The following is a 15,075-nucleotide window of genomic DNA, read 5'->3' as shown; positions in this document are numbered from 1 at the left end:
TGATGTAGATCCCGGGATCATGACTCACAGGCATTTGCAATTACATAGGGAGTAGAAGCGGGCGAGGAGATTGATATAGCAGCAGGTTCTACTTACTCGGATGAGTCTTTCGTCGAGGTACCCAACAGCAATATCTTGGTTGTCAAGTGTGTTAGGATGATAAAACACATGAGGTTATGTGTAATGAGGTGAGCAATGTAGATACAACTTCCTATCACAATACAACTTGTGGGCTAGAGACTTTATAAGAGTCAGGGAGTTCAGAGACACCCTGTGGTTGGGCAATTCATGGTGAGTGCTAGTCAGATTGCTACAGCTATAGAGCATTATAACGTTGCCCATCAAATATTAGCTACCTATGGATTGGGTACTCTTGTGATGGATGAGAGTTGTGATAGCAGTCTTTCCCATGCAAAGTTTCATATGCTTCAAGAGGCAATCAAGGTAATGAAATACAACTATTTGCAGCTATTGGCTGACAGGGACTACCTTCTCGAGTGGGGTTGCACTTGCTATGATGCCTTGTTGAGTAAAGACAAGGAGGTAGTTGAGTTCACTCATGAGCTTGAGGAGACTTCAGTTGGAGAGCACCCAGTTGGCTCTTCAAGAGTTGCAGTGTTTGCTGGATGAGGTTACTTGTGGAATTAAGAAGAGTGCAATCTTCACTAGCTATAGATTCAATACAGACTTCTACAATGACAGTCAGTGATGAGCATACATCCACGGGTTGTAATGAGGATGTGGCTACATCTGTAACTGATTTAGGTGTAATGGATTCAGCTGGGATGCATATATTGAGTGAGATTTGCAGAGTCTCTTGTGTCAAGCTCTCTAGTAGCCAGCACATTGACAGATGATGCAGGACAGGTTATTGAGAGTCCTTGTGAGGTAGAGGTAGATTTGTCAATGAGTTGTGTGACAGTTCACGACACTACTCCCTATTCTTCACGAAATATATACAGAATATCATCTAGTTGGGAGGTTGATTCTCAAGTTAGGTTGTTTCTCTTTAGAAACAATCTTATTATTTCATTCCATATAGTTGATTATGTTTGGTAATTTGTTGAGCCTTAGAGATGGAGGGACTAGTTGAGGGATTCGGGAGAGAAGGATGATTCAACCTCGTCTCCTTTTGATTGCACACATAAATATGTTGAGTAACTACTTTGGAGGGCCAAATTTGAGGAGAGACAGTATGGGGTTGAGGCTGGTACTCATATTTGTGACTTCAGGTTCATCTAGAGGGGGCTTTGAAGATACTTAAGTTAGAGTACCTCCACTTGTGAATCAGTATTTCAAATGCTTGAGAGACCTTCACTGGAGAAGCTAGTAATATAAGAAATGGCAGTTTCCCCTTTTCAACAAAATGACGGAAAGCAACACATAGATCATAACCATTGTGAGCTAATGAAGCCAAATACTACAGAGATCGTTGTCACTCACAAAGACTGCAAAGAGTCAAAGTACTAAAAAAAAGACCCATCAAGCCTCTGCAAAAGAGAAAAACATAATAGAGATAGGATATCCTATTAGCTAGTTAGAGCTACAAGAAAAGACCAAGACTAAACTGCCCATATTAGGTGATGCTTCTCTAAATATAAAAGTCCCCATTGACATATACAAACTAAACACCTCTTCTCTTAGTCCATTTATGAGAAAGGATAACTAACCAGAAGTTGCTGTACCAGCATTTGGTGCATCTTTGCAGAACTTGGCCTGCTTTGCACGTAGATTAGCCATCTCTAGTTCAACTTTGCACAATCTACTTCGTATTCTTGCTACATCCTACAGAAACAAAACAATATTACCTGGTAAGATGAACATTCTTCTGATGAAAAAAAGCATATATGGAAGTTCAAAGTCATTATAATACATTTTTCTCAGTTGTATGTGTGAGTTGCTCTTTCTCTTCGAGAAGACCCATTTCCTTTTTGTCTAGAAATACACCATCCACAGACATCTCAGGTTTATCTTGCAGTTTCTGCTGACTCATTCTTGAAACAACAGCTTCCTCATCAATTGCACCCTTCATGGGCTTCAAATGAGCCTGCTTCCATGTGTTAACATTCACAGATATATTCACAATTTTTTGTGAAGTGTCTTCTGCTCTGAAAGCTGAGTTATTATGCTTTGTATTTTCACTCGTACTTTTGTTCAGACTTTGGGAAAGCTTGTATTTTAGAGTAATTGGCTCTTCACGGTCCATGTCTACCAATTGTTTTGATGCATTTTTGGCTCGCTTGTACCCTTGCTGTTTGTTTCCCATTGAGCTGGCTGTATTTGCATGCACATAACTTTTGGAGACATCCTTTCGCAGCTCTCTATATTCCTCACCAGTAGTTATAGGCTCAAAGTTCTTATTCTCAATCATTGCTCTATCTTCTGTAAAGTTTTTATATGGCCTATTCAAGACACCTCTCTCAGGTTGACTGTGTATACCAAACAACTCTCCATGTTCCCAATGTCCATTGCCTTCTTCTAAAAATGTACTTTCTATTTCTTTTTTTATACCAAATCCTTTTATATGTTCATCCATTTCTTGCTCAAAACCATTCATGTCCTCACTAAATGGATTCCCCAACCTGTCCCAGACACTTCGTGTGGACCTGACTCTAGCTATATCATTCTCATTGGCAACATCATCCACACACATGGCAATATTTGTGGCTGGTAGAGGGCTTCTATGAGTATTTGATATATGAGGGACTGCAACAGCATCTCTTGCTGCATCTGGATTCTCTGTGTGAAATAAAATTCAAAAGATTATAAGACTGCATTAATTTTCTAGCACATGCAATATATGGGGAAAACAGCATTCATTAAAAAAAACATTTTGGATAGTCCCTCACTCACCCATGACAACAGAATGTAAAAGTTTTATTTGTGAATCAGAATGTTTTGAACTCGCCAATGCAGAGGGGCTAACAACTTCTCTGATTTCTGACTGAAGAAGGTGATGAGGTGCAACAATGCATGGAAAAGAGACAATTCTCTGCTAAATTCAAAACAAGTGTTGATTTTAGGCTTAAACTAAAAAAGAAAATCACTGAGATTAATATAAAAGTTAGATATCTTCTACCTCGTTCGAAATTCTCCCTTCTTGCACACCATGATCTCTATAGGATAAGAAATCTGCAGTTGAACTGCATTTTAAATCAGCATGCTGATAATTTTTGTCTTCTCTAAAATCGGCATGTGCATACTGACTTGGCTTTAGCCTTTGAAGTTTCCTTCTTTCTACTGTAAAGGGATTATCTCCCATATATTCCCTCTGGAGACCCCCTATGACCTCAATACATTTTGGCAGTTTTGCCTTAGAGTCCTCGTGACTCAAAGTTGAAACAAGTGAATGTTTGATCTGCATTGTATGCAGGAGTTATCAGTTTGCATTATTACAAGAATTTTGAGTTGACCACACTTTTACCAGGCTGACATTATTGTAACTAGACTAGAGATCAGTCTACTATACCATTGATTTGGTATGTGCATTCTGTTTGGGTTTATCATGAGCCCTCCTCAGTTTCCCCTTTGACCACTCTTTCCTTTGCTTCTCATAGTTACTTTTTCCTTTCTTATCTAAGGAAGTTCCTTCCACTGATTGCAGCATTTGAGATGATGCCATATATGTGTGTGTGTTTTCTGCAAGGTGGTCCCACAACCTACAGGAATTCACAGATGAGACATAGATTTACATGTCAATTGCATTTTTCATGGTAAATTGTAATTTTTATGCACTATTGTGATAAAAAATATTATAGAGATTCAGAACCATTCCAATTAGTATAAAAAGCAAAAAATGATTAAGTAATAACTTTGTTCTTTCCCAAATGAATTCAGAGCAATTAATCAATCTAATAGGTAAAACTAATTTGTAATGAATGTAGTAAGTTGAAAGATTCTGAACAAACACAAATATATTTAAGAAAAACAAAAATACCAGCCAACAAATGCTCCACTTTCATCACCAAGAAATGCATCCAGATCTTCCATTGCCTGAAGTTGATGTTTTCCATTACAGACAAGCACCACAACGTATTCCTGTAGTTTTTTAAAAGGGTGCTACAATTATTTTTTCAGGATGCAATCTATAAGGATTATAGCCTACAATGATGAAAGCAACTAATAGACTCAATTATTCAATCAGCATTGAAAAAAAAAGAATGTATGATTGGAGTGGCAAAAGAATCCAAGAACAGAAGCTCTCTTCTTAAATACTAAAAATAATGTGTCCAACTCCAAAGAAGATGACACCACTTTATCAGAGAATATGCCATTTCCTCTTTAAGCCAGCAGAAAGCTCCTATTTTCCACAGTATCCATAAAGCTCATAAAAGATTTCTTGAAACTACTAAACACTTGTACAAGCACGTTATCTCAACATCTCATAGCTAAATATAACATCATTAATCAAGAATGTAGAGTTTATTTTATAACTAATTTTTGCTATCTTTGTTTATAATGCTAGTGTAAGTAATGCTTCTTGTGTAATTTCAAAGAGGTTGGTTCATCTTGGGGACTACTGGAGGCTCTATGGATGTAAGAGATTGTCCAGGGTTTCAACTCATGCCTCATCCAATTACATAAAGGTCATGGATTCATGAAGCATGCAAACAGTAGAATGAATATATTATATTGGATTCTATCTTGCCACATTGGTTGGTATGATTGTAACATAAAATTGGTGAATGCAACAATACAAATATTGCACGATTTGTAATGGCCTTTTGCATGTTTCAAATGGATGTATGTTGTTCAATGTGGATTCCTGGGTATGTTCTCTGGATTATGGTCGTTTATGCTTTGATGGCATATATGTCCAGATCAATTCTTTTATGCTTCTTCCCTGGTTTTATGTTGTTTGTTACTTTGTAGCCCCATGGATAGGCAATGGTCTCTTTTCCCACCCGGGCAATCTCTTTTTTTTAAACCAAACATTAAATCAGTAGTTTAATTAGGTAGTCCTTATGCATCCCATGGTTGTCATTATAGCCAGGGAATTGCTCTCAAGTGAACAGCTAATGGCTATATTTTATGTGGGTCATGCTTGCATAGTCATATCAGCTATATAAGGGTTACATGCAATTAGTTTCTCTTGACCTGGTGACAGTATTTGGGATCAAGATTACACTGGAGTTTGGTTGTCCATTTTGTTTGATTCCAATTTCCGTTAAGGCATGCCCCTAGGAACACCCTCCTGAGTCCAAGTTGAGCTCAAAGTGCAAGAGAGATAACCGACTTGCATAGAATTGGTCACTAACCCTCCACAGTTTGTTGATGAGTTGATTACAGTTGCATGATGACAACTCTGGCCTTGTGAGTGAGATGTTGTTCTAGGAAGCAGAGTAGCACTTTTGAGCACCAACAGAGAGTAATTTTCCTTAGTTCTAGTGGTGCCTTCAAGGAAAGGTTGAGCTTCTAAAATATTGAGTAGAATAAATAAATTCAATCTCAATGAAGAAGGAAAATAGCTAGAAGTAATACTCTCAAGAGTCTCACAAGTAGATGAATGCAAGTGACAAAATATTTGGAGCAAAACACAAAACTGTAACTAGATTAGGAGCGACATTCAACACTGCTGTCATTGCTTCGTTTATCCTGTAGGGAGAATGGACAGCATTTCCCCTAGGTATTGAACATTTCTAATTTCTAAATTAAATAAAAATATAGATAGATATTGATTTAAATCTTTAAAAGTACCTTAATATCTCTTTCAAATCCTTTCTCTCAACATGTTTTTGTCACCTGTATCTTAAAGGAATCCTCTGCCAGGTAAAATATGACCAAAATGTCAAAAAATGAATTGAAATCCTGAAAGCTGAGTTTTGTCACAACTCGTTGCTAGGTGAGCCCATAATAAAAACTTGCAACTTCAAGCAAAAAAAGCAATCGAGTCCCAACATAACACTCAATCTGAGTTGCTCTTGACTCGGCTCACAAGTTGAAGTTGACTCAGCACAGAAAGCAAAAAACTCACGTCTCAGTGAGTGAACTGATTACCTTACACTTTTCCCTACCATAAACATAGCCTATTCCTCTGATTTCCATCATCCCAAGCCATAGAAACCCTAGTCAAACCCTTCAGATCTGAAAACCATCATCCTCGATCCTTTGTCTAAATCTAAATACTTTTATCTTTTTGCTTCTCCCTTCATGATCACCCTTCTCATCTCTCTTTGTCTTACCTTACTTCACACACCACCTTGTTCTAGATCTTGCCCCCTAAGTTTAGTTGTTTATACCTCTTTGCACAAAGCATTCACCCTCACATAGATCTGCACACAACTTGATGTTTCCTATAGTGATATTCTAGATTTAAGTTGAAATATACTCACCATGGGACCAACCAAGACAATCTTCTCTAGAGCTTGACCCATTTTCTCTATCCCTCTAGTTCAAATCAAGCATCTTTCACACTCTAGAGTGAAAAAAAGTTGATAGCAAGTTAAAAACTTTTGGACCAAATTATAGCTTATCACATTTTTTCAAGATTTTTGTACACCAAGTCATCTATGCCTCCTTAAGTCAACAATTGCACCCTCCTTGGGTGACAATTACACCATATTTCCAAAGTGCACAAGACCTCTAGATCTCAATAATAGTCATCTATAGTCATTTCCAATCAATTTTTTTTTCAAATCCAATTATTCCCTAGTGCACACACTATATATCTTTTACTTCTCTCTTTCCACAAGCATTTCCAATTTAATGAAACCTTATGTAAGAACCCATGTTGCTTCGAACTTGAGAAACACCAAATTGTTTTACCTTTTTAGATGTTTGACATCCTATCAAACACTTTGCATGAAACCTTTATCTCACTGTCTTTTATTTCCAGATTGTATTTGCTTGCTTGAAATGATTTTGAATGACGTTTAAATGCTTGCAAATAATTACTAGGAAATCTAGATAAAAAATTGGAACACATGCAATCTTTTTTAAACGTTTGAATGCATAAATATGATTTTTTTACATGTTAGATACTCATCTACAGCCAATAAACATTTTTACAAACAATTGGCATGCAATCTAACTTATTAAATAGAGACCATGTAAATGTTGTTGGCATCTGATATATAGCAGCAGGAACAAGTAAGTCTCCACCCCAAACTCCAATATACTGCAGCCAATGGTATGGATGTTGCTAACAGATGCAACGTTGCTGCTGTAGAAAACCCAAATGCAACTCTATTAAGGAAATTGCTGCTCCTCACAAACCCCACAATACTTCTCAGAACTGGTCACTCAGTATAGAATCCAATAGCAGACCAAAACACCAAATTGCAGCTCATATACACCTTCAAAGTAACAGTATTTTTAACAGAAATTAAGGGTAGAAAGGGGCAACCAAACCAGTAGCAAATTGCAGCAAATAATGTGATCGAATTGGCAGACTTCAGCACCAATTTGGCAAGCCCAATATACAGAATTAATTATCAGACTCATAACAAAATTCAGTGTGTAATTCAATAGCGTAAAGTGCCAACTAAATGGAGGAATCAGTCCTCTTCTTCAGCCAATATTGAAACTCATAAAATTCACAAAGTCATAAAATGCAAATGATAAAAGATCAATAAATCAAAGCTAGAGGCTTGCTTTAATAACAATTAAAGCCAAAATCTTCTTCAACACACCAACAGCCAATAGCTTCTTCTATACACTTAAATGCAAACTCTGCTTTTGGTTGAATATTTGAATTAGTCATAATATAAAATGATAATATAGGCTTCAACGAATTAATTAAATAAATGACCCCTTCATGTGATGATTCAATCCTCAACTTAAGTAAATTATAACTTAATAATATGCCATTTAATGATTTAATAATAATTTTGCCACTAAAATAATAATAACTCCCAGAATACTTATCCTTTAAATAAGTTGTCTGAAACAGGAGTCACAACTATTATTTCCCCATGTGGCCAAATGCACGTTCCTAAAATAGAAAGGGTCCCTATCAACCATCACCAGATTTGCCATAAATAGTAGGTGCATGAAACTAAGGCCAAACTAAGTCCAATCTGAGTCAAACAAAGACCAAACTGGAACATACTGACTTGTGAAGAAGACAAGACCTTCCCATACCCAACACTCTGCCTTAGAAAACCCTCTATCCACAATAATTATCCTACGAGGATCACAATAATAGGCTAATCCCTCAAACTCTAATGCTAGCAACATTGAAGACTGTACACATTATCCATTCCTTAATCTTTTGTTTGATTGATATAGGTCAGAATCAGGTTTTTGCTGTTTCAATTCCATAAGTTATTTCTTATTTTTATCACTAATTGAACACTTAGAGGGATAGAAGTGCAAGAGGGATAGAAGTACAATTACTTTTATTCCTTGAAATTTTAATAATATTCATTTATTTTGCTATCTTTCCATTCTTTCAATTTAATCTTAGCAATCTTTACTCTTTCGGGATTTGGAATATCCTCGTACAAAAAGTATTCTTCTACATCATTCAACCAATCTATTGCTGCTTCATAATTCAAATTACCAAAATAACTAAGAATCTCTATTCTAGGTTTCTTTCCACAACTTGAAAATAGCCTTCAACACCTCACCCAATCTCGATTGAGGTATCCCACCCTTTTGTGGATATTAAATTTTCTGATTTTTTGAACCCTCACTTCCTTAATTCAGTACTCAGACATTTAGACAAACAGTTTGCTTGCATGTATGCAATTGCAGTTAGGTTTTGAATGTTTTTTTGCACAATATGATCATTATCCGTTACAGGAATTGCCAAGATATCCAAGTTCAAGATAAATTCATTTCCATGCACTCAACTAAAAAGAAATATAGTGACATATATTTTTAATATAAGATTGATGTTGCAGCACTTAGAAAAAACCAGCAAATAGAAGATCTGTAGATACTACAACAGGGAATGTAAACATCCCCAATACTTGCCCAATCTCTTTTGTACATCAAGATTAGATGCACAATAAAATTGTAGATTATCATACACTGTCCCTGGAAGTGAACAGCTGCTCAGGAATACTTTACTACTGTCATCAACTCTTAGAATTGGAATTTCCAGCCATGGGCCAATCTTTGATACCGATTCGTGGCCCTAGTGCCTGGCTTCCGCATCCGATACGGACGGATGCGGGAAGCCTCCGGATGCCTGCGGGTGGCTTCCGGGCAGCATCCACAGGGAATCTGGGAGCATCTGGACGCATCCGTGGGAGTTAGGCGGAAAACTAATAAAATAAAGTATATTTTAACTTAAAACTATGAAACATGTGACTAAAAGCATTTTTTCTCAATAAAACCCTAAAACGACCCTAGAAGACAACATAGAAGCATTCACAAGAGTCTTTTTAGAGTTTTGTTTGCACCTACAGCCACTCCTTCATTGTGAAGCTAAGTTCAGCATTTTCGAAAAGGATCGATCGAAGAGGGAGAGATAGCTTTCTCAAAGAAGTTTAAACCATTCAAGGTAAGTGATCAATCCTTTTCTTGAGTATTTAGATGAATTTTTTTGAGTTTTTGATATTTTTTTAAGTTCTTGAAGATTTTTTTAAAGTTTTTTTTCAATTTTTTTTTTTTTTTGAAAGATATGTAGAAGCAACTTTGGGTATCTATTTTAGAAGTTTTTCTCACTTCTTTCCACTTGTATGCATGATCATTGATGTTCATCGTTGTTAGGAACTAATTAACATTTATTTATTTTCTTATAAAATAGGTTGCAAAAAACTAGGCAAGAATGGATACCGGTGGTAGTGCTAGTCAAAGTTCAGTGGGGGGCCAAGGAGGGGAAGGGACTGATAATTTCAAAATTGATGTAGGTTCTCCTTTGTGGAGACATACAACACGGATATCACAGGTTTTAGGAGGTGGCTCATACTATTGGAAGTGCAATTATTGTCAAAGTAACAAAGGAAAACCTTTCAATAGCTCATATTCTCGAGTGAAGCTTCATTTTATGGGCCCTGCTGGCAAAGAATTTGGAATGTGCAAAGGCAAAAATGGTACTGGGATGACTAGCGCGGAAATACTTTCATTTGTAAGAGAACAAGAAGCTGCTGATGCATTGATCAATAGATCAAAAAAAAGCTACTATCAAGGTCCTTCCTCAAAGAGCAAGCCAAAGACACCCACTAAACCAATGACATCCTCCCAACACCCATTCTTGCAGGTACCTGTGCCAAAAGAGGATGAGGAAGAAGTGGAAATTTCAACTCGTAAAAGAGGCCCATTGGACACCGCATTTAAAATGGGGGCAAGAGACCGCGCTAATGAAGCTATTGCACATTGCCTCTATGCGAATGGGCTTTCTTTCAACTTGGTGAGATCACCATATTGGAAGGAAATGGTGGCAGCAATCAAAGAATCACCAACTGACTACACAAGCCCGGGCTATGAAAAGGTGCGTACAACTTTATTGCAACAAGAGAGGGCACATATAGAGAGAGACCTTCAACCAATCAAAAAATCTTGGAAAGCTTCGGGTCTAACTATTGTGTCAGATGGTTGGAAGGATACAAGAAACCGGCCACTGATTAATGTGATTGCAATTTCCCCCAAAGGGGCAATGTTTTTGAAGGCCATTGATTGTGAAGGGCAAGTGAAGGATTCAGAATTCATTTCTAGAATTCTCATTGAGGCCATTGAGATGGTGTGTAGTGAGAATGTGGTACAGGTGGTCACTGACAATGCCAAAAATTGCAGGGGTGCAAGTGCTTTAGTTGAGAGTCGGTATGACCATATTTTTTGGACTCCATGCACTGTTCACTCCCTTAACTTGATCATGCAGAGGATTGGCACTTAAGTAGATTGGGTGAAGAAAATATATGAAGAGGGGGAGGACATAGAGATGTTTGTGACCAACCACCACATGTCACAATCCATTTTTAGAACATACTCCAAATTGGAGTTGCTGAAGGTAAATTAATTTTTTTAAATTACTAAGTTTTATGGTTTTGTAATTTAGTTAAAAATTAAAATTTATAATTATATTGTCAATTGACATATTGTTAACTTGCTTAGGTTGCTGAGACCCGTTTTGCATCTCATACAATCGTTATGAGACGACTCCTCAAGGTAAAAGATGCATTAAGTCAAATGGTCATCGGTCAGCAATGGGGTGTATGGAAGATCTCAAATTCAGAAAGAGCACAAAGGATCAGGAATTTGATCTTGAATGAGAGTTGGTGGGCTCGTGTGGCATATGTATTGGATTTCACTGAGCCCATCATGACTATGCTCCGTTTTGCTGATACAGATGCACCTTGCTTAGGGGATGTGTATGATGGCATGGACACCATGGTTGAGAAGGTAAAACATTCTATACAAGCACATGAGAGTGACCCCACACAATGTGAAACCTTATGCAAACAAGTGCAAGCAATTATCAACCATCGCTGGAATAAGATGACTACCCCATTGCACCTCCTTGCATATGCCTTATCTCCTAGATACTATAGTGAGGAGATAGCTGGTATGCCGGGTAGAGTTGCACCATTTGCGAATGAGGAGGTTGTTGAGGGGTGCCACAAAGCCCTTTCAAGACTCTTCCCACTAGAAGAAATGCATGAAAAAGTGAGGGAAGAATTTGGGTTGTTTGCTTCGGGGTTAAAGCATTCTCCATTTGCACTAAAGGACCAAAATAGAATGGAAGCTATCACATGGTGGTACATGTATGGTCAACCTTTCAAGCATCTTCAACCTCTTGCAATCAAAGTCCTATCACAAGTTTTTTATTTTGTTTTGTAAATTTGTTTTAAAATTTTATGTTTACACTTGCATTGTAGAATTTAGTGTTTCACACATTCTATAAAATTAATTTGCTTTTCATTTGTATGTTTTGTGACAACTATATAGGTTGCTAGTTCTTCTGCTGCTAAAAGGAATTGGAGTACATACTCCTTTATCCATTCGGTGAAGTGCAACCGGTTAGGCTCCAAGAAAGCTGAGCACTTGGTCTTTGTCCACACCAACTTGCGTCTTTTGTCACGTAAGAATGATCATTACAAGGAAGGGGCAACAAAGCTTTGGGATGTAGCCCCTGAGTGTGTAGATTTGGATGCAACACTTCATGATCTTGTTACAATTGGAGACGGTGATGATGTTAGTGTGGCATGTGGTGCATCTAGCATAAGTGGAACCATGCTTGGTTCAAATGATCTTTCAGCAGTTGGAGATGACAATGAGAATGTGGATTTTCTTGCAAATCCCTATGATTCAGAGCCAAACTCTGATTGATTGAATCTTCAGACTTCAATCATTTACCATGTTTTTAAATTTTATTTTGTTGGAATCTTGAACATGACCTATTTGAACTTATTGTTTAAGAGTCAAGACTAAACGCTAATGTTGGACGAGCACATATTGATATTGATATATGAATATCATATGAATTTTGAAATATCTTGAATTTTGTTTAAGGGTTCAATTAACTGTTAAGTATCATAGATTCATAGTCATATTATGCTTTATCAAATGATTTGTTTTTGTATATTTCTTGCATTTCGTTGCATATGTTAATATTATAATATTTTATATATATATATATATACGTTTCCTCCCGCATCCGCATCCAAAAAAAAAAAAAATCCCCGCATCTTGTATCCGCTTCCGGAATCCTCTTCGGAATCCGCATCCGAATCGGTAACTTAGGGGCCAATGCTTGAATTGGTGCCTAGCTTCAAACAAACCCATGTCCACCATTCATGAAAGCAAAAAACTACATATAAATTAATAAGCAGGAAACCCCAATGACTAGGGTACAAACCACTTTTACCTAGCTAACAAGAGAATTATAGCCTTTTATCTTCCATGCCAAATCTTGTGAATATCCAAATTACCTGCAGACCTACCCTTTGTCTTCCTCTTGTATGACTGATTATACTTTATCAGACTGAATTTCAATAAAGTTCAAGAACAAGCCCTAACATGGAGTTAGCAGGATGTTTGTAAGTGGTCTTTCACACCTACAAATACAGTTCTTGAGGTATTTTGTCCTCACAAAATCCACTTGCTCTCACAGCCAGAAAATCATTCTCAGCTCTCCTCTTCAAAGATGTATTTTACTTAATATCTCCAAAATGGTGCCCAAATACCTTTTTATTCCCTTCTTCCAGATCCACATACCATTTAGGGTTGCAAATTTTTGCAAGACTTTATTTCAAGACCCCTTTACTATTTAATAAAATGAATTCAAGAACTGGGCGTCCCTCTTTCACAATTTTATGTCACTTTATTATTAATTTATAAAGTAACTTATTATATATTTTTTCTAAGTTTCTTTATTATTGTTTTATGAAGTGACTTTATAATTTATCTTAAAAGACACTATAGCCTATTTTATAAAGTAATTTTATAATTTATTTTAAAAGTCACTTTATTTTATGATTTATTATATAATGTCACTTTATTTTTATAATCATGTAACTTGAATTTATTTAAATACAACATTAAAGATAATCTTATAACTTTAATAATTTAATATTTATTCATAATCATCTCCTAGCCCTGAAATTTGACAATGGATAATCATAAAATGATTAAACACATATGACTCACTAGTGACGCCTAAAACTAGCAGTACCTCCTACCAAATATGAACTTGGCTTTGAATGCCTAAAATGCCATATAAAACCCTTGCAAGGTACACCAATCCCCAGATGGATTCCATATCCACTATATTAGCCTATGGGAACCAATACCAATAGGCTAACCTTGTTAAAAACTCTAACAGTAAGGAAGGTGCAAAAATGGGAACATTACATTGATCTTGATTTTCTCCAACAACTAGTTTAAAAGCTTGTCTAGTTCTTCAATACTTTCATCATCTCTAGGGCTATGACCTTTTTTAATCTCTCCTCCACAACATCAAATCTAATCTGAACATTTCTAATTACGTCAAACATTTCTTCTATTCTTCCTACAATAGTAACAACTCCTTAACCTCTACCCACTCTTTGTGGAGACATTATGTTAATGTTTTGCCCAAAAATAAAGGAAAACAACAATAAACAAACAAAGAACAAAAAAAGGCATATAAAGACAACAATTTATGCTAGGAAAACCCTCCAACTTATGAGGAAAAACCAAGTCACACCAGAAAAATATCTCTTTTATTAAAATAATTAATGTTCAAGTACAATGCTTTCAACTGCATACGATACTTATCACATAGAGCAATCATGTATATATATTGAATTGGGATTTTTCATATCATAACTGAAGGTCTCCTCATTTACCAAATGAGAGTCTCTTTGTATTTCCAAGTGCATGTCTCTTCGCATGTCGCATGATTCCTCATATAATAAAATATCAAATATTTACTTAGCACACATTGGATGCCACATCATGCTCACTTGATTATAAGAAAGATGCAAGATAGAAATATCATCATAATTCTCTTCTCTAGCTATTGACGCAATGTAGAGGTGTTATCTCAATTTCAACATAGAGCACTATCAGAGGTAAAGATCTTTACCACAGCTATAATCTTCAACACTCCCTCTTAGCAAGAGAGAGGTCTTTAGTATGGTAGGCATACATAGCTGCAACCAAAAACATTAATAACAAATTCTCATCACAGATTTTCTCAATAAAACATCATAACACTATTCACCATAGCTACTTCTAGAGAGTGACCATAAAAGTCCTAGAGTCACATGACTTCCACCATGCTTACACACAAAGGGTGGATCCACCATACCTACTTGCAGAGGGTGGAATGAGAGCTTTCGCTTTAGACTTATCCTAGAGAAGAATGTGTTTCCACCATGCCTATTCGCAAAGGGTGAGTCCACCATGCCTACTCACAAAGGGTGGAACAATGGTTTTCACCTTAGACTTCTCCCAGAGAAGAATGCATTCCCACCATGCCTACTTGCAAATGAGGGCTTTCACCTCAAACTTCTCGAAGAGAAGAATAGATTGCTACCATGCCTACTTGTAGCGGGTGGATCCACCATGCCTACTCGCAAAGGGTGGAATGAGGGATTCACCTCAGACTTTTCCTAGAGAAGAATGCATTAACAATATGAATAAGAATTGTTGAGATTCTTTCTCAACAAAGACTCCCATTCAGTAAGAGTACCATCCTTACTA

General features: G+C 36.6%; 1 protein-coding gene across 12 annotated transcripts in view; it reads right to left on the bottom strand.

Annotated features, from left to right (window-relative positions):
- LOC149573034 (uncharacterized) overlaps positions 1–15,075 on the bottom strand; it is a 155,564-nt gene that overhangs the window by 18,970 nt on the left and 121,519 nt on the right. For 8 of the 12 annotated variants that reach the window (XR_016360009.1, XR_016360010.1, XM_089814198.1 and 5 more), the window contains 6 exons: positions 3,938–4,038; positions 3,470–3,659; positions 3,080–3,358; positions 2,854–2,995; positions 1,874–2,739; positions 1,671–1,785 (listed from right to left, as the gene is read on the bottom strand). Coding sequence is in view for 10 of the 12 variants with exons in the window: in XM_089814198.1 (XP_089670324.1) it covers positions 1,671–1,785; positions 1,874–2,739; positions 2,854–2,995; positions 3,080–3,358; positions 3,470–3,659; positions 3,938–4,038 (1,693 nt within the window). In the remaining 2 variants the exon portion in view is untranslated. The remainder of the gene's footprint in view (positions 1–1,670; positions 1,786–1,873; positions 2,740–2,853; positions 2,996–3,079; positions 3,359–3,469; positions 3,660–3,937; positions 4,039–15,075) is intronic. The other 4 variants (XM_089814199.1, XM_089814204.1, XM_089814202.1 and 1 more) reach the window with 1 other exon arrangement.

Source organism: Cupressus sempervirens, chromosome 2 (assembly GCF_028749045.1).
Source record: "Cupressus sempervirens isolate cs-2001-9-10 chromosome 2, ASM2874904v1, whole genome shotgun sequence".
NCBI lineage: Eukaryota > Viridiplantae > Streptophyta > Pinopsida > Cupressales > Cupressaceae > Cupressus > Cupressus sempervirens.
Note: the sequence above shows the minus strand (reverse complement) of the source record. Positions and strands in the feature narration are given on the sequence as shown.